The 27,362-nt window shown below is 40.3% G+C and overlaps 1 protein-coding gene across 2 annotated transcripts in view; it reads right to left on the bottom strand.

The window, feature by feature from the left end:
• The window catches only part of bcar3 (BCAR3 adaptor protein, NSP family member), a 56,280-nt gene extending 35,439 nt beyond the window's left edge, over positions 1-20,841 (bottom strand). The window contains exons 1-2 of one of the 2 annotated variants that reach the window (XM_084011703.1): positions 20,737-20,841; positions 16,083-16,197 (exon numbers count right to left, since the gene is read on the bottom strand). In XM_084011703.1, the coding sequence (XP_083867829.1) occupies positions 16,083-16,197; positions 20,737-20,826 (205 nt within the window). In that variant the 5' untranslated portion in view covers positions 20,827-20,841. Of the gene's footprint in view, positions 1-6,171; positions 6,327-16,082; positions 16,198-20,736 lie in introns of those variants that run through there. The other variant, XM_084011704.1, reaches the window with a different exon arrangement.
• Positions 20,842-27,362: the final 6,521 nt, after the last annotated feature.

Genomic DNA, 27,362 nt, shown 5'->3' on the forward strand with positions numbered 1-27,362 from the left:
CAGCAGGAAAGAATTTGACAGAAAACACTGGTGCACACAATAACAACAAGACTACCCACAATGAAAAGTGCATACAGTATTTTGTTGTTTTATTCAACCTTTTTTAACCAGATAAAATCCATTGAGATTAAATATGTTTTGCGAAAGCGATACGGCGAAAAAGGCAAACATTGAATTCACATCAATTTCATACATACTATAAAACTAAAACAAAACTGCACTGCAGATTAAATAAAGTCCACACATCAACAGAAGAGGCTAAATAGGCACAAAGTGTATGATACACAAAAAGGCAACAAGTCATTATCGTTATAACGCTTGTGCTTAAAACTTCTGATAACTTTTGTTTAAAACTGGCTGCCCAGTTGGGAGACTCTAGATTAAGTTTAGCCTTCACATCGTTTCAAGAACTGCACTAAATACACAACAGTGTTATTGATCTTCAAATCAAACTCCCACTTATTAATAAAACAGGCACATTCTGTTGGTATGTCCTGATGTGGAGTGAGAGTAAAGTGATTTTACTTCGGTTAGTGATTTGTGTGTGGTATGAGAATAACTTGTAGACACGTCTGCTATTGTACAAGGGGATCAGTAACTTATGTATAACAAGATCATTTGTATTGCAAAATATGCATGCAATCATTTATGTAACGATGTATGTTGATATCTTCTGGTAGGATTTTGGTTTTTATAGCATTTTATCAAATAGATTAAATAAATCGTTTTTAAGCTTTTTATGATATTGTTTTACAAGAAAAGACATTTGTGATAGTGTTGTTTGTTTCTCTCACATATTTACTCTGCTAGGTTACTCATAATCTATAAGTTAATTAGCGACAGCTGCTGGTAATGATTGTCATTTTAAGCGGCCAAAGCAAGAGAATAAGTTCTGTTACCTTAAAGTTTTGTACAAGGTTTTGTTAATACAAATATTAAAGGAGTCATCACCTGGTTTTATACGTATCCAGCCCCCCTTGGATCGCTTTGGATCAATTCGTAAAACTTATTAGAAAAAAAAAAAAAAATTTTAATCAAACATTGAGCTTGTTCTGACCCTTTTTCGTACCGCGATTTTATCACGCGAGATTACGCGCGAGGTTTTGACTGGTCCGGATGTGCATTGTATAATATGTAATGAGGCGCGCGTTGATTCGCCGCAGGAAGGACAGAGCCGGGGGGGCTTGCCTGCATGCAGACTCCAAAACATAATGGCGGCGCTTCGGCGATTTCAGGTAGCGGACGGGGCGGGGTTGGGTGGTGAAAGAGGGGTGGGCTTATGCAAGTAGCCGCCACGGTGACGTCACCGAAGGCGCAGAATCAAAATCTCGTGCTTTAGGAATGCACACCCTTGTGTGCTATTCCTGTTCGGAAAAAGAGCAGAAGCGAAAAAACGGCGCCACTTTCAAACTCCAGCCTTTCAGGCAAGTTTCAACTGAGGTCAAACACAGATATGCATGTTTTAACAAGAGAAATTGCGATTTCCAGGTGATGACTCCTTTAAGGAAATTAAGAAGATATTCTGAAGCTTTGGTGTTAAGCGAATACAGAAAACCTGAAATAAAAAATGGAACTGACCCCAACGTTCGCAGTTGGGGGTCAGCGGGGGTCACAGAGTCACCAGCTTGAGATGATGAATGTCAATAAAAATGCAAATCAAGGTTTAGGGAAAGGAACAGCTGTCCAGCTTAAGATGTTTCAGTGCATACACACACACACTACACTACACACACACACACACACACTGTAAAAGTCCTGCTAAGGCATGCTGGGTCAGAGTGTGGATTCCTCTGAGGGGCACAACGACTACAGGAGGAGGACCTATTATAAGACCCTCAGGGATGGTCGGCTCTGCGAGTGTGTTAATGCGTATTTGTGTGTGTGTGTGTGTGTGTGGCCCTGACCATCTGCCAGACACACACCCTCCCCTGCAGGGGAGAAAGGACTGTCTTTCTCTGAGTGGAAACACAGACACCCAGCACTTAGGCACATGAATACTTTGTCGATTAATCTTAGAAATTAATTATTCATGCTAAGGGCTGTAGGAAGTCATTTCCACATGGAGTGAAGGTGTGAAATTCACACTCTCTACTTCTATATTCACCTCCTTTAACCCCTCCTCTTGCCATCTTATCCATCTACTCCTTCCACACTATTTATTTCACTTTTCTGCCACTCTTTCTCCTTTTGACTCCACCCCTACTCATCCGTCTTTCCCTTTCTTTTTCAATCGTGTGTACCCCCCAAACAGACCCTTCCCTCCTTCTGTCCGTCCATGATGTCAGCTCCTCCTTTGTTTCCTCACTTTGTCACGTTCGTCATAATAGACTTTGCTCTTTTTTTATCCTCCTCTTTCTCTCTCCCTGCATCATCCTGTGCTCCCTACAGCTGTTCAGCCTCCTCAGCGCCGTGCGTCCGCCACACACAAAGAGACAGAAGTCCACAATTTACTCAAGAGTAAAAGTGAAAAGCTATTTTTTATTTGAAATTAGTTTGAAGTAAGTTTAGCCAATTTTAGGTTAATCTCTACAGTGAGATAACTGGTAATCTGGCGTGAAGCATGACTGTTGCCATAGTTACATACAGTTTAATGTAACTACCTTCTGTGATAATTAAGGATAGCAGTTGAACTATTCATTTGAACTATGTTTGAGAAGTATTGATATAAAGCTGTGAAGTGGACAGTTATTATTTTAGTCATGTTTAATTTTCATGTAAAGACCATTGTTCGATGTCTTATTTGGAGCACTTTAAGGATTTGGATGGGAATAAAACGCTCTAACGCGAAAAAGGGAAAAGGCATAAGTATTTGAACATAAATCATGAGAAAAGCTTAAAAAAATGTAGCAAAGACAACCAATCAAAGAGCATCTGTTGCCTGCACCTCTTATAGTTAGTTGTATTATAAAAACATTCAGCAGTCTTTTACTTCCAGATTCTGTGTTAGATGACTTCATCAACTACAGTTTGTTTTCATAATTTGATAAAGCTACATATACGGCAATATAACATATCTCTAGTGAGCTTATTCCGGCAGAGATATTGGCCTTGGTGATTTATCAGCCTCTAGTCGTCAGCAACTCAGATGTCTGGAACCAGGCTTCGTCAAGGATAGCATTAAAAGAAAAAACTGGGGGAATTCATAGTGGGAAAATACTCAGAGAAACAGCTTCCTCTACATCACATGTTAATGAACACCTGGCAACCAATCAGAAGTATTTTCCTTGACCGTGGTTCAAAAGACAAAATATTCTGAAGTGAGGTTTGCTTTGTCACCAACACTAGACCTTGAGTTGGGAACAAGCCAACACTCGTATAAACATACACAAGGACTTGGGTGGGAAACAAGCAGATTAACAGGAAGAGGAAATGGCAGTATAAACATTTAGACCGCAGCCAGCTCATTATAATGGAATACTAGCAATACAACTAATATCTCTCTTGCTTCCCTTTCTCCTTTTACTATATGCCTAATTATATCTATCATGATGTCTCACAGGGTTGAAGGACTTAACTTTCCTAATACAGTGGGTTTAATGTGATTTAATGTTTTGATGGGAAAATATCTCCCTGTCTGTCTAGTCAGGAGTCAGAAAGCTTTGTTGTTAATCCAGTGAAGTATTGATTTAAAAACCGGGAGCCTGGGGACCACCGCCGGTCCTTCAGGTGCTTCAACAGGCCCTATTTAATTCACTAGCACCATGGACTACTGTTTCTGTTGGGAATTCAGGTTTGACTGAAGGAATCCTAAAAGTCCTCTGGTTTGATTTAGTATTTATAAAGAGATAAAACTATCACATGTTGCATTGCTTGTCTCGTAAACAAACACACAATAGGGGGGACAACACAAACATCAACATGATTGGGAATAAGGGGTTTCCTCTAGCGGACTGAAAGTGTCTTCCTGCTATGGCATGCGCGCACGCACGCACACACACACACACACACACACACACACACACACACACACACACACACACACACACACACACACACACTCCAGTACATTAGCAAAACCACCCCTGGCCAGAAGTGAACAATGGGAACAACTGTCACATGACCGCTGTTTAGAGCCAGCCTTTGTTAAAGAGAGAGAGAGAGAGGTGTCCTGCTGCGCTCTTCAGTGCGTGGGCCAAGTGTGTGTGTGTTTGTGTGTGTGTGTGAGAAGTATGTGTGCAACATATTAATGAGGCTTTTATTAAATCCCACAACCTTACTAGCTGCCATTTAATACTTCTGAATCTCTCTCTCTCTCTCTCTCTCTCTCTCTCTCTCTCTCTCTCTCTCTCTCTGTCTCTCACTCACACAAACGCACGCACACACACACACACACACACAAATGCCACCTACCCTCAGTGTGTATTCATTTCATGTCTACAGTAAAACACATGGATAGTGTTTTGTCTATGAGCAGTCAGTGATCAGCACTCTGTCAGTCAGTCAGTCAGTCAGTGACACACACACACAGAGAGAGAGAGAGAGAGAGAGAGAGAAGCAGTCAGTCAGTGTGGGAAGAAGTAATCAGTTCCTTAATTAAGTTAAAGGTAAATCATGTAAGTTACCTGTTAAAGTCCTGCATTCAAACGTAATCTTAATCTGTAACTTTCAGACACATTAAAGATGGAAGCACATCCAGAGTAGTGCTTGCGGTGCCATCTCTGCTGTGTCAATCTGCTACAATTAAAATGTCCTTGACCAACCAATTAATTGAGAAATCATGGTTGTGTGTCAGTCTTAATATCTAACAACACTCCATCGTGCAGATAAAAATAAATATACCTTAAAGGAAAAGTCTGAAAAAACGTTTGAGGATAAATGCTAGTTTGCTTTCTGGCAGAGAGGTAGACAAGAAGATCAACACCACTCTTTTGACTGTGAGCTAAATATGAAGCGGAGGCCAGCAGGTGATGACAAGACAAGAAAGTGTAACATCTTTAGAGTTGCTGGTAGATGTTATTTCACCTCTGATTTACCATCTCCTGGCTCTTCTTTGACAGGAAAGCAAATAAGAACATTTCCTTTTAACAAAGACAAATTGCAGATTTCAGCTTTTAGTAAGTTAAGTAAATTACATTATGTCCAGGTCCAGCTGGTGCTGCAGAAGTCTGTGCATATTTATTTTCAACCGCTGCAGTCAGTCATGAATTGTGTCATACAGTGTTGATGGCTGGCAGGAATACCAACCTTCTCATCCCACTGGGGCAAGTAACACAACACCCCCCCCCCCCCCCCCCCCCGCACACACACACACACACACAAACTACCACTGTGAGTACATGACTATCATAGAGTTAAAGCTGAGCTCAGTGAATCTGACACAGACACATTTCAGCATTAATTAGAGGTTGAATCTCATTGGCTTGATTCAGACCCAACCCTGACTAATGTCTGAAACAACCTGCTGCATGTGTGTTTATTCACACATACACAGATGCACACTTATGTCTCATGTCATCATCCCGTGGGTGGCTTGCCGTTTTAGGATGTGTCCTCATAACTGAAAGGTCAAAGTGGTTCTAAGAGCAAAGTTTGACAAGAGCCTCACATTAACAGTTCTGTTTCAGGTTTCCAAATTTGAATTCATATACTTCAATGATGAACAACAATGAATGTGCAGTGATATCATATTATTCATATCAATGTTGTATCACTGATCAAATAAAATTCTAGGAAACAATACAGTTTTGACCACAACCTCAACCCTAAACAAACAATCCCAAAGTAAAACATGAAAAAACCATGATGAAAGATCTTGATCTTATCTGTCATATTTCATATAATTACTTCCTGCTGGGGTTTCCACATTTAGCGCCACCAATCCCAGCAACCACAGTCCCACCCAGCGCCTTGGGATGGCAACTTATTGCTCAAAAACTCCCTGAGCAAATCTAGCTCACTTGCAAGCCGTAAACAATTCAACCGAATGGGATGGAGAGAGGGACCACTGAGAGACAAAGAGAAGGCATGGAAGTGTGGTGAAACAAACAGCAGCCACAGAACGGGAATAAATAGCATCTCCTGCTTTTTACTTAGCTTACGATGGTGAAGAGTCAGAAAAACTGAGATGAATGAAAATGCATCCAGAGGTGAAGATGACTGTCCACCCAACTACACACATTCCCACACACACCTACTGTATATGGATGCACACATACACACAGATTGTCATACCTGTCAGCGTGTTCTCTTCTCCTTTTCCCAACCTTTGCTCTTGGATTTATAAACTTAAGTATCAAAATGATTCCATTTCATGGTTTGCTTGAATGACTGAGTTGCTGCCTCGCTGACCGGCTGGAAGACTTTACTCTCACGCTCCTTCAGACAGGCAACAACAAGTAGCGCTGCACAATCACAAGCCCTGCCCTCCTCTTTCTCTCTCTGGGGAGTGATTTGTGAGCGCCCGGCCCCTCCTCTTGCTCTACTGTGTTTGGGAGGAGTTTTCTTTCTTTCTTTTTTCGCGGAGTTGTCTCTTGTCACCCCCCGTCCCCCCCACCCGGACTCCAGAACAAAACTCTCTCTGCCCTCCTCTCCTCCACTTCCTCCTCCTTCTCCTCTGTGTTCCCTGCACAGCCTCATATTTCATGCTCCGAGTCTTTTTGTTTGGGACCTCTGACACCAACACCACCAACTGGTCTGGTGCTTAGAGAAGATTTACATGTGCTAATGTTGCTGTTTGCAGAGAGGGGATGAAAAGGGGAGAAAAAAACCATGATCTTTGCCTGGTTGTGACATGTTTGAGCAACTTGAGGTGCACTCGAGACTCATGCAGTTTAACTACTTGAATCAGTGTTGGCTGAAACGTAAATTCTCTCAGCGTCACAGTTTTAAATCTATTTGGAGTGCCAACACAGCTTTCATATGTGGAGGGAATGCTGACAAATACAAGTATATGGCTCTACTTGTGTCATTACATCAGGTGTGAGGTCATGTTGAGTGTGTTTGTGCTGACTGGACCCCAAGACGACACTCTCTCCTGTCTTTGTTCTCGTGTTCCTCTGTATTGTCTAGAGTGGATAACACCCAGACACGCGCATAGTGTGTGTGTGTGTGTTTGTGTGTGTTTCCTGTCAGACAATACAAGGAGCCCATCCTGCCGCTATGAAAGACGAGATGATCAGATGGCCCACATTGGAGACGCACACACACACACACACACACACACACACACTATTCACACTTTAAGATTAAAAAAGCCTCTGAAGTGCATGAGGGCTGAACCTGTCCTCATGGGGGTAAAGATTTGGTTTTTAGAACCATTTTGGTCCTTTTTCACTTTTAGTTATAGACAGATAGACCCACCTACACACGACATTTTCTGAAATTTGGCAACGCAGCAACAGCAGTCCAGTAGGGAAGGTAATACATTAACTAAACCAATAAACAAAGAAAATCCTAAAAAGACATTCAACTTTGACTCCCTGCAGTTGCGAGTGCCTTTTTAATTTTTGCAATAAAATGGATGGATGTACAGTGATTTCAGACCAACAAATGTGTTTAATTAATATGTTTTTTCCATCTGTTTAATTGTCAGGCTGTTCCTTTTTCCTGCAAGATCAAAGCAGTTAACTTGGCAAGTCAAATGTCACGATTAGCCACAAAATGATCAACACACTATGAAAATTAAAGATATGGTGCTGAAAAAAACAGAAGTTCCAGTTTGGCCAGGACTGTCCCTGATTCAAGCTGGGTGTCACGAGAAATATCTGTAAAACACTGAATTGTCCCAGTTTTTTATGCATTGGTTCTCATGATGGGGGCCGGGACACCAACAAGGGGTCATGAAAGAACCTAAGGAGTTGGGAGATGGGGTGGGGTGGTAGGAGTAAAATCCAAATTCTGCCAAATATATATATATATAATCTTTATTATGTTTTTTTGTGAAATACAGTGTAGTGTAGTTAAAATAATTCAAGTACAACATTTTGAGAAGGGCAATCACTATTTGATTGTCATGAGCAAAAAAGCTTAGGAACCACTGTTTAAGGTATATTTTTGCTGAAAATGTAACTTTTTTTTTTTTTTTTTTTTTTTTTACATCACAAACCATAATGAACAGGTTCACAAACCAAAACTCAAGATGAGTCAGAGTCACTGCTCAATCTAAAAGTCATACTTACAAAATGTAAGAGTAAATCTCAGTACTATTTCACACAGGCGTGTGAAACATTCTTGGCATCTTTGAGTTTGTGAGGGTGGTATTTCCAGGAAGGTGTACAGTGAGTCAAGGAGGGTAATATGTAATCATCTCCTGAATCACCTAGAGCTCCCAAAAAATGGGGGCAGGTCGGGCGTGTCTTTGTGGGGCTGTAGAGCAGATCTTATACTGTATGATCTGATACTGTATGTGTCCTTGTGAAAACGAAAGATCTTATCAAGTTGTTTGCAGAAAAGCAAATCTTTTATCGAAGCAGGCAAAGAGGCACAACCTCACCCTCACTTTTAAATGATCTGATTCAAGTGGTTTTACACTGTAATGCTCTTTGGACGAGGCACGTTCACATTTCTTCTGTTTGTGCTCACAATCTGAGGAGCTGAATGTTCATTCCTATTCCTATAATAATAATTATTCCTAACCTAGGAGGTTTTTATTTGTCGTTTGATCCTCTGTTTAAGATTTAATTTGTTGTGGGATCATGCTACAGCCATTAAATTTACAAGTGATAATACATGAATAGCCCAATGTGATACACACCTATTTCCTCCAATTAACATATTTAGGCGTATTATGTTGTGTACTAAATCAATTGTATTGCACAGGAAGCCTAAAACTTCAAGGCTTGATTCTCAACGTCATCAAAGTCGACTGTATACTTTACTACTTTTTTAAAATGAGTTTGGAGAATGCCACATCATTACAGCCATTTCCTGCACTTCCTGCTAATGGGAGTCCTCGGGCCAAGCCCTGCCTCGGCACATTGGCACTCAGGCAGCGTGTTGGCACCATGCCTCGCTGAGTCACTCGTTTCCAACATTGACCACCACTCTACCTCGGGGCACAAGTGTTTCCCAAACTATTAAATAGATGGGCTTGGCACCCCCACCTTGAGATTCCACCTGCACATACTTGAGTAATACTGGTGTAAAATAACGTGAGGTATTTGCAAAATTGTTTTGCTTTCTTTTGCGTGTAGAGATTTCTGGTAGTCCTTTAACTCCTCTGTTAGAACATATCAACTGTGAAAGGAACATTCCCTTCCCGATTTCATCCTCATTTCTCCCTCTTCTCTCCCCCTCATTCCATCCACTCCTCGACTCTCTCTTCCCTCCCCTCTGTTTCTCCCCATTCACTCCCTTTTTCCCTTATAAATCTGGATATACACATGCACTTGTTTCCATGTGTGTTTCTGATCAGAAAAGTGTGAAGTGTAAACACTTCAGTGTTTCGGCCTCTCCTCATTCCTCTGGTTGCAGCCTTGAGGTCTAATGATCTGTCCAAACTCATTCAGGTGGAATGAAATCTACGAATCTTTCTGACTCATGTGATCATGGTTTCTGTAGAACATGAAAGTTGACAGTTGAGTGAGTCTTGTCGGTTATTTAAATCAACCACACAATGAGAGAATATCGCACACTGATGATTCATGGCAGGTTTAAACATAGCGCCGTCGGCAGATCACAAATGAATCATAATGGTCACATGTATTTTGGAGGGCAGTGACAAACAACATCCCTCTATTGGCTGCTCCAGATCATGTGGGGGAATTTTAGAAGGTAGAGACTAACGATCTATTTTGTCATTTACATTAAACCATTTATTTTATTGGAGGAGCAGAAACTATGTTAAAAACTACAGTACGTTATCGTAGTGTTTAACCCAACATATTCTTATTTCTTTAGTTGGAACAGTGACTGGACGGGCCTGTCTGACTGAAAGTTTTGGGCAATGTTTTCGATATGCCAGCATATTAGAGACATTCCTAACAACTAATTTCCCTGACTTTTAAAAACAAAGATTAAACATTGATAAGTCGAACCTTTAGAAAACGGCACAATTCAAGGTTTAAAATTGTCTTAAAGGATATTGAGTATACAAGTCATTTAAAATCATAAATCTTATTTTGAAATAACCAAATTGTATTTTATTCATATTTAATGCACGTATGTAATCATATTTAAAGCACCTGAACTCAATAATACGTGTCCATGTACTCTGGTTGCTGGTTTGGAATCCGCCTCACAAATCCGGGGTGTGGTCTCACATTGGCAGGATTGTTGCATTACACTGGATTAGTTAAACTAGGTGATTTAATAAATTTATGAAAAACTTTTTGTATTTTTGTTTTTTGTGTTTTACTATCTCCTAATTCTAGGAAGGAGCTGGATCTTCCCTGTTTTGACACGTGAGAGATAACAGTTGTTGTTAACACGCAGACAGACAGATGAACATGTTTATAGTACACTCAGCATTAACTCTAGGTCATGTTGATGAGTTTATAACCTTCACGAAAGAGATTATGCTAGTTCAGCATGTACTCCTTGGTAGGACGTGATCTAATTGTTCAGGGATCTAAAAATCTCTGCAAACCCAATTAGAGCAGAATTCTGATTTTATGGATATTGTCAGTGTGACTTGAATTATGATCCATTTGTACAGCACTGCAGCTGCAGGTCATTTTTCAATTGTTGATCACAGGGAAAAGACAAAGATGACAGTCTGAGGCTGTAATTGATGTGATTTGATGTCTGCCCTGGCTTTAAATAGCAGTAGAATACTTTGATAACAATATCTTAAATCTCTACCTTTTGAGAATGATTCTGTTTCCTTCTCTCAATTATACATTTTGTGCCAAGTGATTGTTTTTTTTTTTTACGTGTGTTATTGTTAATTTCCTGAAAGCTGATATGGATCTCAGAGCAAATTCAGTTCTTGTAACATCTATTTACCACAAAAATACAGTTCAGACTAAAAAGCTTGTGAGGAATGTGGTCTATATTTGCGTCAGAGGCAAGACTACAGACAACAACAGAAAAAAAAAAAAAAATCTGAAACAGCTTGCAAAGACTGGAGACAGGAAGCTCATTGGAGCTACTGTAATCTTAAACACCATGGGTGATGGTGTTAGTCTTAGTCCTGGTGCCCAGTACCAATGTTATGCCCCTTTTCCACCGAGGCATTTTGAGGGCCGGTTCGGAGCCGCTGCCTAATCGCGAACCAGTTCTTCCTGTTTCCACAGACAAAGAACCGGCTCTCGGCCAGGAAAACTGGTTCCAGAGCGGCACCAACTCCTTGCTGGGCTAGAACTGTTCACAAACCTACGTCAGGGGCTGGGGGCGGGGTTAACGCTCGAGGCAACGGGGGAAAATACGCCACTGCGGAGTTTACTAATGTTACTGTTCCCGGTAAGTTTCACTTTTAAAATGTTTCACCTTGTTGCAAACCAACGACACATTTCTGTAGTTTACCAAGCTAGTGATTACGCTCATAACAGCAGCAACTAGTGACTATGCTTCCTCGGGTAATGTAAGCTGACCGGCTAGCTAGCCAGCTAGCGTGATATTGCTAACAACAACGTTAGCATGCCACTTTCTGACTGCCGTTGGCTCACTAAACGTTACCAACTACCAATGTAACTTAACATCTGTCTTCGCAGCATCGTGGACACGTTTATGATTAAACCGCTGTTCTCTGGTTTGTGTTTGTAGAACTGTCGGACATCGGCGATATTGAATGGAGGTTCAACCTGCAGATGACTAAACATCAAACACTTTGATCATTGATATTGATCACACACTGTTCTACACTTTAAAAAGAAAAAAGAAAATTGTGATTGTAGTATTTTGTGTATTTTATTTTTATTGTATTTTTTTCCAAAATAAACATTTTCCATAATAAACACAAACAAACAACAACAGAGACATGTCTGCTATGCTTGAAATTAGTGCTGCGGGGAAACCTCAGACGTAAACAGTGACGTAATGACGTGGCTCTCTGGGCTCTCTAGCCGGTGGAAACGCAAACAGGTTCTCAGAAGGTTCGCAAGTTAAACCAACTGCGAACCAGCACGGGCACCAGCCCGGTTCTTGAACTAGGTTCGCGTTGGAGGAAAAGGGGTATTAGTGAACCTTTATTACAGCCGACAAACCACGGGCAGAATAGAAAAGAACGTACCAGATAACAACAATACCCGCAGGTTAAAATCTGCCATCTGAACTGGTTTAAAGTGTGTTGGGACCAAATGAGTGAATGAATCTGCACAGAGAGCCCCAGCAGCTCACTGGCAGGTCAAGTCAGTTGACGGCTACGAATGTTTGAAATCGATGTGACAGCTTTATCTTTGGTCCAGAACTATCTTAACTCCCAACTGACTGCTGTTAAGTTTTCACCATGGCAACAACACCGTCCACCACCAGGGAAACAAACAAACAAACAGCAGAAACACCTGCTGTCTCTCTCTCTCTCTTCTCTCTCTCTCTCTCTCTCTCTCTCTCTCTCTCTCTCTCTCTCTCTCTCAAACAAACACACACACACACACGCATACACACGCACACACACAAACACACACGGGCATACAATGTAAAACTGGTGTCACTCCATGTTTAGCATGGCACCGCATAGCAGTGTGTTGTCAGTGTGTGTTCTGGTATTCACATTACTCACTTCCTAAGCTCATATAGTTCAGGAAGGGACACAACAGAGCTGACCATTGGAAAAAACAGCTGGTACAGCTCAGCGAGTGTATGATGAGAAATACTCCATTTCTGTGATTAAATACAAAGACACAGGCACTGGCAACTGAAAACACACTGTGAAAGGTTTAAATTAAGTAATACGCAAACAATACTTGGACCAGACAACGAAGTGGTAGCGGCCTGTCAATCACAAGATAGCCACGCCCCGAAGCATACCCTGCTTTATTGTTTGATTTACTCTTAACGGGACCAAATGTACTACAAAATGAACATCATGCAGTATTAAAGACATGGAACTGGAAATTGAGACCATAAAATCATGTTTACGATGTTTACTGAGGTAATAAATCAAGCGAGAAGTAGGGTCATTTTCTCATTGACTAACTGTGTAAGGCTTTTAAAATGTACAGCACATCCAAATTAGAGGTTGCAAGAGAAATGCACATACTGCTGCTTTCAGGAGCTCGAATACAGCTTTTTGTAAATGACTGCTGATAAGAATCACCCATTAATATACTCAAGTGATATTTAACCATAATTGATTTTATCCGCGCCCGTGTGCTTCAAGAGTGAAAAGACTTTTCATTTTAATCAAGCAGCGAATTGAAACTTAGCATGAATGCTAATAAAAGTATGAAATTCTTGCAGTACATCTAACCTAAAATTACAAACAAGAATACAGCTATGGTTCGAGTTAATAAGCATCCACAGAACCGCCTCAGCACTACGGCAACAACTGCAACTAAACATACTGTAACCTGAAACTAAAATGCCTCAAATATGTGAAAAATGAGCGTGCATGTGTGCGTTTCACCGATGCCTCCCATTTTACTGTCTAATTGTTCTAATTGGAGCATCTCTTCTTCTCTGTCGCATTTTATGTCCTGCCAATGAGGAAACTACCTGGCACAAACACACACACACGTTCATATTCTAGCCACATAATCATATACTGGAGCCAACAACGGTAATATGATGAAATGATTATGTGCCTCGATGCAGTGTGAGTATGCATGTGTTTTATCCTGAAGGTGCTCCCACAGACTCTTGGGTCAAATGTTGACTTGCCATTTTCGGAGGATGCTGCATGTGTGTGTGTGTGTGTGTGTGTGTGTGTGTGTGTGTGTGTGTGTGTGTGTGGTGTGTGTGTGTGTGTGTGAAGGATACCATTAGCTGAACAAATCTGGCCTTTGTGGTAATGATAGGGGTGGCAGGCTGCCAGGCAGACAGATAATACCTGAGTGACTGAGTGATTTCAACTAGAGGCTGTTTCACCTCAGCAACGGTGCTCAAGGTGCAGGTCGGGGCTGCACTAGCGGTCACACAGAGATCTCAGGAATGTGAAAATGTATGCTTTTCTGTCAAGTCCTCATCTCATGTATTTGATGTCTCTGTTGGGCATCACTTACTGTACTCGCAGATCAATGGGAAAGCTTATTGCTTCCCCTGTTGATGAAGTTTTAGTTGTTAAAGATACTTCATCAGTCCTTTTTTTCTCATTATATCTTAATTTAATAGCTCCAATACTCTTTGAATGTCAGTCTATTGCAATGTAATTTTGGCTCCAGTATTTGGCTCCATCTATCCATTATCAACCGCTTAGAAAGGAAAGTGAGCCACTAATACATAGACTAAATCTGTGGATAAATCTCCACTGTCGGATCATAAACTTCCAAGAATTCAAAAATGTAAAGTAACAGAAAATGATCTGAATAAAAAAAGAGTGAGTATTATTATTATTTATTTATTTTAACTTTTTGACACTGTCTTATACCTTTTGATTAGCACCTATGATATACACAGGAGTTATTATTTGTAGGTGCACAGATGTATATAATTATGCATGTATATGTGAAGTTGGGATATCCATTTATTTACTTTACGTTAAGACACTTATGAATATATTTTTGGATATCTAAAGGAAGAAAAACAAAAAACAAAAGAGGAGTATTGGATTAATGTTGTTCTCATTGTACATTGTACATTTTAAATGTACTGCTTTTTCTTCCCCTGAATCAACACCAAGAAAAAAACTATCATTAATGTATCTAATACTCTTTAAAAAAAAAAAGAGTGAGAAAGAAAACCGTGCTTGATGATGTGTTGATGACATTTCCTGTCAAGTCTATTCAATTCATATATTTTCCTATTATTAGACATGGTTTCTAATTATCATTCATATCATCTTATCATTCATATTGGTCATTACTTTAAATTACCATACAATTACAGTATATAGAATGCTATTGGCTTTCTTTGCTGCTTCATTGAATGTTGGTGCTGTTCTGTGGGGCCTGGCAGCTTTGTGGACCTGGTTTATATCTTTGGTGGGTTTTAGGTTAGGAGCACCATCCGTTCCTTTACTAAATCTCTATAGTAAAACATGCCATAGTGTTGATTTCACAGCGTACAGGCATTCATCTCTCATTCATGTTGCATGTTTATGGGCCAATCTTCAAGCTATTTATTTTACCATTGTAACTTTTCGTCCCTGATTTCCGAGACCAGAATTTTTATTGCCTTTTAACACTCTTATAGTCCTGCCAAGGAAATGACCAGCAACAAAATTCAATTTGCACAAAACTTAACTTCTGTCAAACACGCCGCTGTAAGTTAAACGTTTTTATGCTCGGGTTGCGGGTTGAGGTCTGTTTTGTTTTACAAGCCACTCCATTCCAGATGGGCTAGAAAACTACTGGGTTTACTATGAGATAGGAGGAGACTATGTCTTTATAGTCCCTGCTTCCTTAAGCTACTTCAAAACGTCTCGTGAGCCAAGACAACTTGTCAACCCTGTGGACTGAAGCAATTGTTTGGTTGCAAACTGGATAATTTGCCACCACTTTTAATTTTTATATATATCCATGTGATGTAAAGTTGCAGGGGTCAATGCAAGGTAAGATTTAGTGAATCTTACCTTCAGAAGATTCACTAAATTAATTTCTCCACTTGGTATAAACTTGACTTCTGCACGACTCAGACAGTCACCAAGACAACAGTTAGATTTCACAGTATAATGCATGGGAAAGTAGGCAAACAAAAGAGGCTGTCCAGCACAGACCTACACACATATCCATGCGTCCACACACACACACGCTCACACACACACACACACACACACTAGAAGTGATTAAACCCAGCAGGACTACAGGTCTCAGCACTCTTCTCTTTATTTACTGACAGCTTTAGAAGTGTTCAAATGTCTGTGTGTGCGTGCTTGCGACAAAGCATTGTCCTCCACCAGACAACCCCCCTCCCCACCACTGGACCCCCCAGGCATAAGCATGTCTTTACATGACACTAATGCTATCTGTCTCTGTCTTTCTGTCTACTCTTCGGGTAAACGGGGGGAACGACGGAGAGATGGAGACTCAAACATGGAGCCGGCATCAACAACCTGATGGAACAGATAAGGAAAGATAATGTTTGGTCAACTGTGTGCATGTGACTACCTCTTCTCCTCTCTCGCTCCTGGAGGAGGCGTAGGGAGGTGAGAAGGTGCAGGCGGTGGAGGTGATTGTGGACTCCGAGCTCCAAAAGGTCATACTCTGAGAGGTGGAGCAGGTCCTGCAAAACATAAAAACACAAACATAAAGTTAATATGAAGCGATGGTGCTCTAGATCATTCATCTAGAAAGACTGGGTGGGGAGTCGGGACACCGAGGTGGGCACAGGAGATTTTGTTAGGGTCTGCCTGTTAGGGTTCAATACATTTGTTTGGTCTCATTTATAAAGTGTTTAACATGTCTATCTGTTTTCAATAACGTGCATAAATCAAGTTTAGATTTCTCAAAGATATTTCTTTTTTAAATAGCTGGTGTATCTTTACAAGATAATATAAGGTTAATTTACGCACAAATTTGTTCTTGTTACGATTTATAAATAAGGCCTATTGTGAATTGGTACCCAGAAAAACAGTGTGCAGCTTTCTACGGCGTTTAGACACTTTCGTCTTTTGTTTTTGCCCATTTAGCTGGTCTACCCCACCCCTAGATACTAAACTGTGATGCGCCACTCCCACTATACAAGCTCACATAGGCTGTACCTGTTAACAGTGAAATATGGCAAACAATTTAGAAAGGTCTTGTGAAAAAAGTCATAAATCTTGCAAACCAAAGACATTTTTTTTCTCAGGAGAGAGACAAAACCAGGGATAAAACATAGAGACTTTTATTTGAGAGGTGGTGAAAATGAACCCATCACCCATATAGTCTGCCTTTCACACTCCAGATAAATAAGCCAAAGAAAATGTCGCCCCTACTGTAGACCCTGAACACAATGCGAACCGAGCTCTAAGTCTCATCCCTGACTTTGACCTGACCCTTTGATTGGTTGTTCCTCGTCACATGACACATAGTCTGCTGTTTTTCCAAAAGTTGGAAACATTTTATGTTGGGGTGCAGCCATCGGGCCCTGAAATATAGGCGCTTCGGATCGCTCTCAGTTTTGAGTACACATAATCTTGAACCAGCACTTTTAAGAGCAATAAACGCCACATAGGAAGGAGGTGGGTTGAGGTGGATGGGACGCTGTATGTGTTGAACCAACTGTTTTTTGTTTGATTTGTCACACAACTTCTGTATTTAAGTAACACCATTTCCGTGTTTTTTTTTAACCAAAAACAAAATCTTTCCCCAAATCCTAACCAAGTTGCTCCCTGTGTATTATTATTGTATACTGTATGCAGGTAACGTGGAATTTGCTGAACATTTGTAGGAGAATACAAGTATCATGTGAACCGTTGTATGAGGAGACAGCAGCAATATTTCCAGGGTTGCAGCCCTCGTTTGAAAGAGGGTTTGGTAGCAGACAGCCAGAGACCAGGACGCCATTTAATCTTTCTTCCTCTTTGTCCCTGTCATCACCACCCCTAGTTCCGTCTTCATCGCTTCCTTTTACTCACACTTCATGATTTTACTTCATTTCATGAGTTGTCAGCAATACTACCTTGTGCACTAGCTCAGACAAAAATGTAACCATAGCCTGTTGTTTCTCTGTTTTCACTTCCTTTATTTACATTCTCGACATACATTAGCAATAGAAGGATGAGGTGGTTGAGAAGAAGGGGTATCATTTTTGGCAGAAAATGCGTTGCTCAGGTGTTAGAAGGTAAACAGTTGACTACGGCTACATGTGAGGTGTCTCAATATAACACTTAAACGATGCTTGCCGGCCAATCACCAACAAGTTATCTCCAGAAACTGTGATTTTCTCCCAGGGAAGATACTGTTGTGCTTTAAACACGCATTTTGTCGAGACAGTAGTGGCTCCAGCAGGGCAAAAGAAAAATTGCAGAGACCACGGGTGACCTCCTTTCTTCCAAAAGTGTGCCGTTTCCTCCCCTCATCCTGCTCCTGTCATTACAGCATTGTCTTAAACACACACACAAAAACACACCCTGCCTCACTTTAACCCTCACTATGGTATTATTGTAAACGACCCCTGAAATAGCCAAAAAGTCTTTGAACCCGAACTCAACCTTGTTCAGTCATGGGACTATACATAGACACACACACACACACACGTAAATGACACACTTTGTCATCACAGGATCCGGTTCAAACCCTTGTTGTTTTGGTTTCTCAACAATACGACAATACTCTTAGTTCATCCCAAACACTAGCTATTTAGACTACATACACATACAGTGGTTAAACCCATGAATATAAACACACACACACACACACACACACACACGGCAAACTCAATCACATTACAGTCACTCTTAGTCACATACAGCAAGTTTGAAGTTATACACGCATTCACAACCACGCAAGCATACCTGCATACCTAAATAGACAGATGCACACACTCAAAGTCACCCACTCACATATATATGTGTACACACACACACACACACACACACACACACAACGTGCCCAGACAGATCAGTAATGACATGTTAGTCGGTCAAAGAAGAAGACACTACATTAGTTCTGCTGATGTTAACAAGAGTAACACATACCCCATGATTCTGACTGTGTGTGTGTGTGTGTGTGTGTGTGTGTGTGTGTGTGTGTGTGTGTGTGTGTGTGTGTGTGTGTGTGTGTGTGTGTGTGTGTGAGACATGGCTGACATATCACAGGCCTAATCTACCTCAGAATCTATTTCCCCCTCCCTCCGTCGTCCTCATCTCCCTCTGTGTCCAACAGCAACTTGACATGTTTTTCTTTTTTCTTTCTTCTCCAGAACAACAATATGAACTCTCATACCGGTTCTCTGGAGCGTTGATATAGCAGCTGTGAATGTTGGTTTTGCAGCCCTGGTGAATGTTGTTGCAACGATGAAGGTGCTTGTGAGTGAAACGAAAGGCGATGTGGTTCAGACGGCAATGGGCAATAAAGACCTCAACATCCAAATATCTGATGATAAAATGAATCAAATGAGCCTGTAAACCTCGATATGGCTTTTTAACACTCTTTTAGTCATTGTCATGTTTTTTCATATGGATTTAATATGATTTTCTTTGTTCACACTACCATCGACCAAAAAGAAAAATGGAAAAATAAAATGAAAAATAAATAAATATTGCACTAATGACACTAATGTTGAGATGAGCACTCCATGAAGTTACATACAAATAATTATTACATGTAAAATTGGCAAAGCCAGAGATGCCCTTCATAGCTGATAGTAGTGCTTATGATGTTGGCGGAGTTGGATTTTACCAGAATGTTGTGTCAACGAACAGCCTGAATGGCTAGGAGGCACTCAGCTGGATATTGTTATTATAATATTTAGAGAAAGGTTAGCAACGCTGGGCTGAGCTCAGTATGCGAGGATGGACAAGCAGAAGGTGAGTATTGGTCCTTATGCTTCCTATTACTCTGTGCTGATTGAAGCTCAGAAAGTCATCTAACATTGAGAGAGTATTTCAAACTTCGATATAAACTCAGTAAACTCAACTCAATAAAAGAGTAGAACAACACTTTCTGTCCTTGTCTCACCTGGTTGTCTCTGCATCTCTCTCCTTGCCCCTTTCACCTTCTTCTTATGAGCTTTCCACATTACGCCTTCGCTAATTACACCAATGCATTCTGGGTATGCATTAGCAGGAGGTAATGGAATTATTCATGTCTGATTGGCTCATCAATCGCATCTTCTTGCCAATGGTTTTGTAATGTTGAGATTGAAGTTGGCTCATGGTTGAATGTTAAAACAGCCCACACATCACTGTCCGTCCAGTCTAATAGGCCTGTGATGAAGTTTTATTGGGCTGCTTTATTTAGCTGCTGTGGGAAACACTCATAATAACAACAGTTGGTATTCCTGTACAACAGGGTTTCAGCAAACATTTACTGAAATCCCCCTTTTAAACAGACATGTTAGATGGTCAATTCATTCAAATTACAAATGGAGTTAGGCCATTCAGATAGTGTCAGCTTTACATGCTGAATCTCAATAAAGAGCAATTTCTTTGGTAAAAGTAGCTCAGATTGAAAATGAGCAATAGAGAACCATCCCCACCAGAGAGGAACATTATGTATTGTTTTCTTTTTTTCGTTAAAAAAATATTCTGACATTTTCCTGACAAGCAAATATTGTGACCGTGCAAAACATTACATTGTTTCTAAGAAGCAACAGTGGAAGTACAACATGGAAAACTCCTTCGTGGAGGAGGGCTGGGCTTCTGGTAGGGTGCATTCAAGTGTCTGAATAATCTGTCTACTCTTTACCTTTATTTGTCCAGCATTGTTTTCCTTGTGCTTTGCTGTTATGTGTATTTTAATGCAAGTCCATTGAGAGCAATGCAAAAACAGGAGTCAAATTCCTTCTATGTGGAAACATACTTGGCCAGTAAAGATAAGTCTGATTTTCCCCACTATTTCTGACATCTCAAACATATTGTGGCAATGATTACAATCAATATTTAACACCAGCAATGGTTTAAGTATGTTTTGTATGACTGGGGAGGACAGATGACAGATTATGGGTTTTGATCTGGTAACCTTGTAAGTACGTTCACTTTATCCATGCCTCAAGAGAACAGACAAGCCTTTTTACAGACGTTATTTACTAAATAGCCATGATAAATGACTACTTGTGAAATTGTCTCTTTAGATTGTGTACGTTTGTGGTGTCTGAGTGGACACGTGTTTGAATTACCTCGACACCATCATATTCCTGCTCCAACGCCGGGTAGTATTGCGGCAGGCCCAGCTGGCTCAGCCATCGGGAGATAGACTGGTGTTTCATCGTGGCACATAAAGTGTAAATGTACACAGATGCACACACAATCTGCCACTCAAACACTTTCAGATGGAACCTGAAACACAGAGAAGGAATAATTTGATTTAGATGACTGGTGTAACACAACATCCAAGCAAGTAAACACAATTAGAAATTGATACCACAGCTATGAATTATGAAACCCTTCATTATTTAATTGCACACAGTGATTGATTCAACGCTGGGTGCAATTACTCAATGTTATCTCATTTTAAAAAATGAGAGTCACACAAACTAAGATTACTCATCTCCTCTCTGGCCTTTCACTCGTACTGGCTTTGGAATCTGCCAGTTTACTGCCAGTTTGCTTTTGGAAAGTACAACAAGACATAAATGATGCATGTTCTCATCCTTTTAGGGGGGTCTGGGAAAAATAACTGCAAGCACAGACGAGATGTGGGAGGCTTCACTGAAAATTCCCAAGCCATTTCACTCAGACATAATTTGATATTTGTCAAGGTTGTTCACAAAAACAATCTAAAATGCCAGTATGAATTAGATTGGAGATCTATTTTTTGCTATGACTTTTAACAGGAGGTCTGTTTGTACAAGACATATGACTTATTTTTCACTGTGAGGCAGACCTGTAGCCACGTCTTGTTCTTTATCAGTCTAATGGGCGATTAGCAGCAACACTAGAGGCATGTCAATGCTGTAAACAACCATGGGTGTTGACATCTCAGTCCCGAGAGAAGGTTGATACCGAGACTGAGAATCAAACTCCGTCTGTATCTGCTGTCAAGATAGAGCCACAAAATATAAAACAGAATGTACAGCAGTAATATGGGAACTGTTTACTGGGAATAGGAGCTGATATTACCCAACATGCCTGCTGATTGCTACAAAAATCATCTTACCAAGAAGCACTGGGCTGTGACTACAGCAACATGCACGAACACATAAAATAATTAATGATGACAGTTCTTTACGTCAAGATAAATCTTGGTAAGTGTATACAGGGTTGGTGGAGAAAATCTGCTGAGTTAAGACTAAAACCCTTTAAGAAAAATCCTGTTAGCGTCTTGAGTTGACAGTATATCTGCAGCCAGAGATGAGTAGAGGACAGACCAGAAAAAAGCCAATGTCCGTTATTGATGACTGAGGATATCCTGATCAAGGTTCTTCGGCTCCTTTCCAAGTATTTGGAATATGCTGATAGTATGTTTTTAACTATAGGCAAACTGCATGTCAGGCATTTGAGTTAGTATGTGCCTATTATCAATTTAGAGGGCAAAATTGTGTATCACGATATCTTGATATATGACTTGACCAAGATATGATTCCATTGAAAGATGCTAAATTATCATATTAAATTATCACCCAGCCTTAGCTACAACAAAAGTGAAGACCATCTAATTCACTTATTTAGAACATTTGCATTATAGACATTTGTTCTTGTGCTGACCGTTCCATAATCAGTAACCCTCAAAAATGGAAAAGATGTGAAATATATGTAAATAACATTGTTCCGATCAATAGAAATTACATTTCAATTGATGAAAACAATAATGACTTCCAGTGCTGTATTTGAATACCTGTGTGTTTCAGGTATCATCATTCTTCATGGGTTGTGTTCATGGGTTGTGAGTGGCAGAGCACACATGCATGAAAGGGGGTTGTACTGTCACTATGTTTTATGTGTGTGTGTGTGTGTGTGTGTGTGTGTGTGTGTGTGTGTGTGTGTGTGTGTGTGTGTGCGTGCGTGTGTGTGCATGTGTGTGTGTGTATCCGTGTGGGGTGACTCGGTCAAGCTAAGAGGCGGTAACTGAGCACGTGCAGCAAACCCCCTACCCCACCCAATCACATTAAGTGATGTCACAGATCTTACATGATGTCACTGACTGCCACCAAAGGTTGTTAGACCCAAGGATCAATCTCCAGGCGTGCACACACACACACACACACACACACACACACACACACACACACACACACACACACACACACACACACACACCAGCTCCCTCTTTCAATCATATTAATCTAATCTGTGAGTGTGTCATCATGTAGATTAGAGAAGAGGAGTCGTTCATACAGTATATGGACTCCTGTCAGTTTCAAGCACCATTTCCAGTTTAACCTAATGTAGGAATGGAGGTCGTTCAGGAGAATGAATGACCTGCATGTCCCAACAGCAATGAGATTAAACGCAGTACATACTGTATGCAGTAACAGGCATCGGAAGGAGCTTTTTTTTTTTCTTCTTTCATGTGTGGACTCTTATGTCAATGTTAATATGTTAAAGAAATGCTTTGCGATGATGTGCGGCAGAGTTTTCTGAAAGCTGATGACCTCCAGTAGATGAATGATGAACCTGAAAATTAACTGGCATTGATATAAGGACTCTTTCAAAAGGTGATAATCTACAGGAGAGCTGAACAATAAACACAATTAGAAGTCAATGACAGATAATTTTGTTTGGTTTCATTTCTAAAAGAGGAGAGCTTTCTCTCAAAGACTTGACTGATTTACAAGCATTTCACAACGTATCATGATCACATAAACATTAAAATGTGAAATGCATGTTTGGGCATATCATATCAAGTAAAATGTGGTTGATATGGAAAATGGAAACATCCTCTGTCATGGTATCTTAACTAGAGAGAAATTTCAAATGAAGCATTTGGCAAATCATGGTACTTCATCACATTTGTGTAATAATCATATAAAAACCCACTAATGCTGTGAAACAATAGCCTATAATACATATACATTACTTTGATATGTGTTATAAAATGATCCATACATGCTATAACTAAATGTTTAAAATGTACTTCCATAGTAAAAGTGGTGTTACTCATGGTTGGTGTGTCAAGCACACTAGTTCACATGGAGTCATCTCCATAGCTGGTTCTTTCATTATGGTATGCCAGATACACATTATGCTGATGTTGCAAATATGCACACAAACATACTCTTCTCTCGTCTCTTACTGCCCAGTTCATCAACTTCAATCCTCTTCCAAAAAACTACCAGACATTATTCTGATGGAGTACCATACCACACAAAAATGTAATTGATCCTTCGCTAAGCCCCATCCCCTCTGCTGCACACAGTCACTTAATACTTAAAAATTCAAATATAAGATATTGTCAGAGAGAATCAGACTGAATGACCTCTATGAAATATGCGTTTGAAGGCTTTATCCAGATGTCAAACTGATTCAGGAGCAAAAACGTACCTTTCCTTAACAAAGTAAAGGTAGATGCTAAAGCCTAACGCTAGTTAACGATGTGCTAACATACTGTGATGATATTAGCTCCACAAAATCCCAATAAACATGAATGGCAAAAGTGACATTTTTTTCAGAGGAAGAATAGTAGATTTCTGAAATATACATATTGACTAGAAAGAATGGAAATACGGTTATCTATACATATTCAGTCTCGCTATTAAATGTTAGAGCTTGCCATACAACTGTCTCCTGAGCTTCATTCAGGGAAATCATAGACGCATCGACATCAGTCCTTTCTGCCTCTTTTACCCCTCGGTATAAAACCCTCACAAACCAGAAAACGTGAGTGCTCTGTGAGAAGTTTGCAAGAAATTACAATTCAGTAACCTCTAATTACTGCCGGGTTTCACTTTTACCAATTTAAAAGGGACATCAAAGAGGGTCTCAGTAACAGTGCCCTCCATATGATCACCATAGAATTGTGCCATCAAGTCTTACAAACTGTACAACTGGGTTCATTGAGAAGCTTGTGCAGCAGAAGGATGCCAATGAAACCTGCTTTGGGTGTTGGCCACACCCTGTCTGTGTACGGCTCTGGCCCAGTCTACTGCACACAGATATCAGGACCTTTTACTGCATCTTTCAGCCAGATGATCCATGGAACAAATAGAGCCGCCTATTACAGGCTATTGAACAGCTGTATGTCATTTTAAAGTGTTGAGGTTTTCCCCTGATATTGTGAGCGGTTAATCTTGTAAAACCTCCAAAGGGCTTCACATGGCTGGTTGGAAAGTCTTGAAAGATCACAGAACCTTTTCCAGACAAACAAATAAATGTGAAGACCTGGTGGAAGGAAAGCAGTTTAAAGGAGTTAGAAACTACTTGCATGGAAAAAAAGGGAAACTATGCATTTGTTGCATGTCCTTTGGGGAGGTCAGATTTCCTTTTCGAAACACACACTGGTTGTCCTCATAAGATAAGCAACTCAGTAGGGATGCCACCAACTGGCCAAATCGAAAAGTTTTTATTTTTTAAATCTTTGTTTACAATGGAAGGACATGCTTGTACACATTCCAAATAGTGCTGACAGAACAAGGGAGAAGAGAAGAGGTCAGCACTGATGAATAGTAAAGACACAAGCACTGGCGGAAAGTATTCCCAATAGAACCAGTGTACAAGTTCACTATGCAGAAAACTGAACCCGTCCTCTAGTCCCAGGGGGGTTCTTCTTCCTGTCTTGTTCCCCTCTCCCTGTTGGTTTGACCTCATCTTTTTTCCCATGACCACATTTCTCTGAATCACAGTGCCCATTGTACTATAGAATATAAATCAACGTATCCCAGCATCCCACTTAATGAATTGAACAAAACAGGCTTGGCTCGTTGAAAACCACTTTGCAAATACAGAGGCATCTATTGCAAACATCAAACTCAAAGTCTGGAGCATCACAATAGCATTAGAGGACATTTTTCCATTCACCCAGTCACTCTTGAATATCTGTCTTGGCTGCCTTCTATAGTCCAAGGGCATCAGTTTTGCCAATCACATTAGACAGACACAATCCGACCAATTGAATTAAGCTGCAAAAAATAACATCAGCATCACCACCAAGGCATTACCAGCTCCTGTGATTGAGCCAGGCAGCACAGTGTTTGATTATTTCAAATGAAGGATGCCGAGCAGATGAGGCATTTGCACTGAATTAACTGTGGGCTAAGGATCCAGGTTGCAGATAAGGTTGTTTCCCATTTATGCTACGGGTAACAAGGACACACTACAATAAAAGCAAACTCACTCCAGCTGGAATACAACCAAAGTCGGTGCAAACAAAGGTGAGTTCATATTACTTGTTCAATACCTGCGATATGTACAGAATTAAACTAGTAAAGCACACACTAGTTATTAGTTGGCAACATGTAAACGATGCCACCACAAATGCGATGTGGCTACTAGCAGCGTCCAGATTTGAGCTTAAGATCATTATACTTATGTTCCTATTTTTAAAAAATATGATTTAAATTAATTTCATTCATTACATGGCTGTTCAAAAATCACATAAAACAACCAAACTGAAATTAAATTCAATGACATGAACTATGTTTAAAAGTGTGCACTGCACCTTTAACGGATATAAACAAAGAAAAAGAAGGAAACGAAAAGATACTTAGCTCTAAATCACAATTTGCTTGAATTCATTGAAACTTTTGTTTAGGCAATGTAACCATATCACCATGACACCACCAGAAATTACTTTATAATATTAAGCCGCAGCCCATGCGTACTTCTTAAAGTACTTCAGAGTAAAATGCACTCAGGTCAACACTTGTCAACACTTGTTGACCTGATAATACAATCTATGCTGCGGTAGCGTTAGTTAGCGTTAGCAGCAGAGGATAGAAGCTATCATGCAAGTGTTCTTTTAAATAAACTCCTGGTGTACTTACAAACTTTAAAATGCCTCGTTTTGTGAGTACAGACCCTATGTGTACTACTGCAGAAGTTTGGTAACATTCCATGCATTATTAGTGGGGTAATTTACGAGATATACACAATGTACCATTAGCGCCAGTAGCTACTAAGCCATTCAGCTGATAGCCCTATCTTGACCAATGCTGACCATCGCTAAAAATGCTTCCACTGCACTTTAAAGGACACATAGCCTTGACACTACACACTGTATTCCTACGAGACATTCACATCTCAAGTCAAACCGCCAGCCATCATCGGCTCTAAATTCCAGAGAATAATAAATATACTTGACACCCAGCTTAGCCAAGCAAAGCATGTTATCACACTTAACTGTAACATGTGAAAGCCAATAAAACCTACCTTTGTTGTTCTGTGTACTGATTGTGAGGTGGCCCATGACCTCCCCTGAACTATTTCTGAGCTGTGAATATAAACATTCGACAGAGGTGGAATATCATTTTCTCTCTGTGGTTGTGTGCTTTGCCGTGAGAACATGTCTGAAGCTGTCTGAGTGTGTTTTCCTGTAGGTTACAGTAACTATAGAAGCAGCTGGAATATGACAGGAGCATATCTCAGTGAGGATCAGGTTAGACACTGAATAACTACCGCTTTTAGAACAAGGAGGCAGTTATCTTAGGACTGATTAAAAAACATCTCCCCTTTGCTTTCTTTTCTTCTAATCCTCCAAACGTGTTCTCATTTTCCCCTCACTTTTCTTTTATGGTTTCCAATCTTCTCATCGTATGCTTCTCCTTTCACCATTTTACTACTTAGTGTGCTGTCGATTCCTAACTCCTCTCCTTGCCTCTACGGTTTTTCTACACTTGCTCCTCTTCAATTCTTAGGTTTAATGCATCCC

The sequence above is a fragment of the Eutrigla gurnardus genome (assembly GCF_963514095.1).
Source record: "Eutrigla gurnardus genome assembly, chromosome: 6".
In the NCBI taxonomy this organism is placed as follows: domain Eukaryota; kingdom Metazoa; phylum Chordata; class Actinopteri; order Perciformes; family Triglidae; genus Eutrigla; species Eutrigla gurnardus.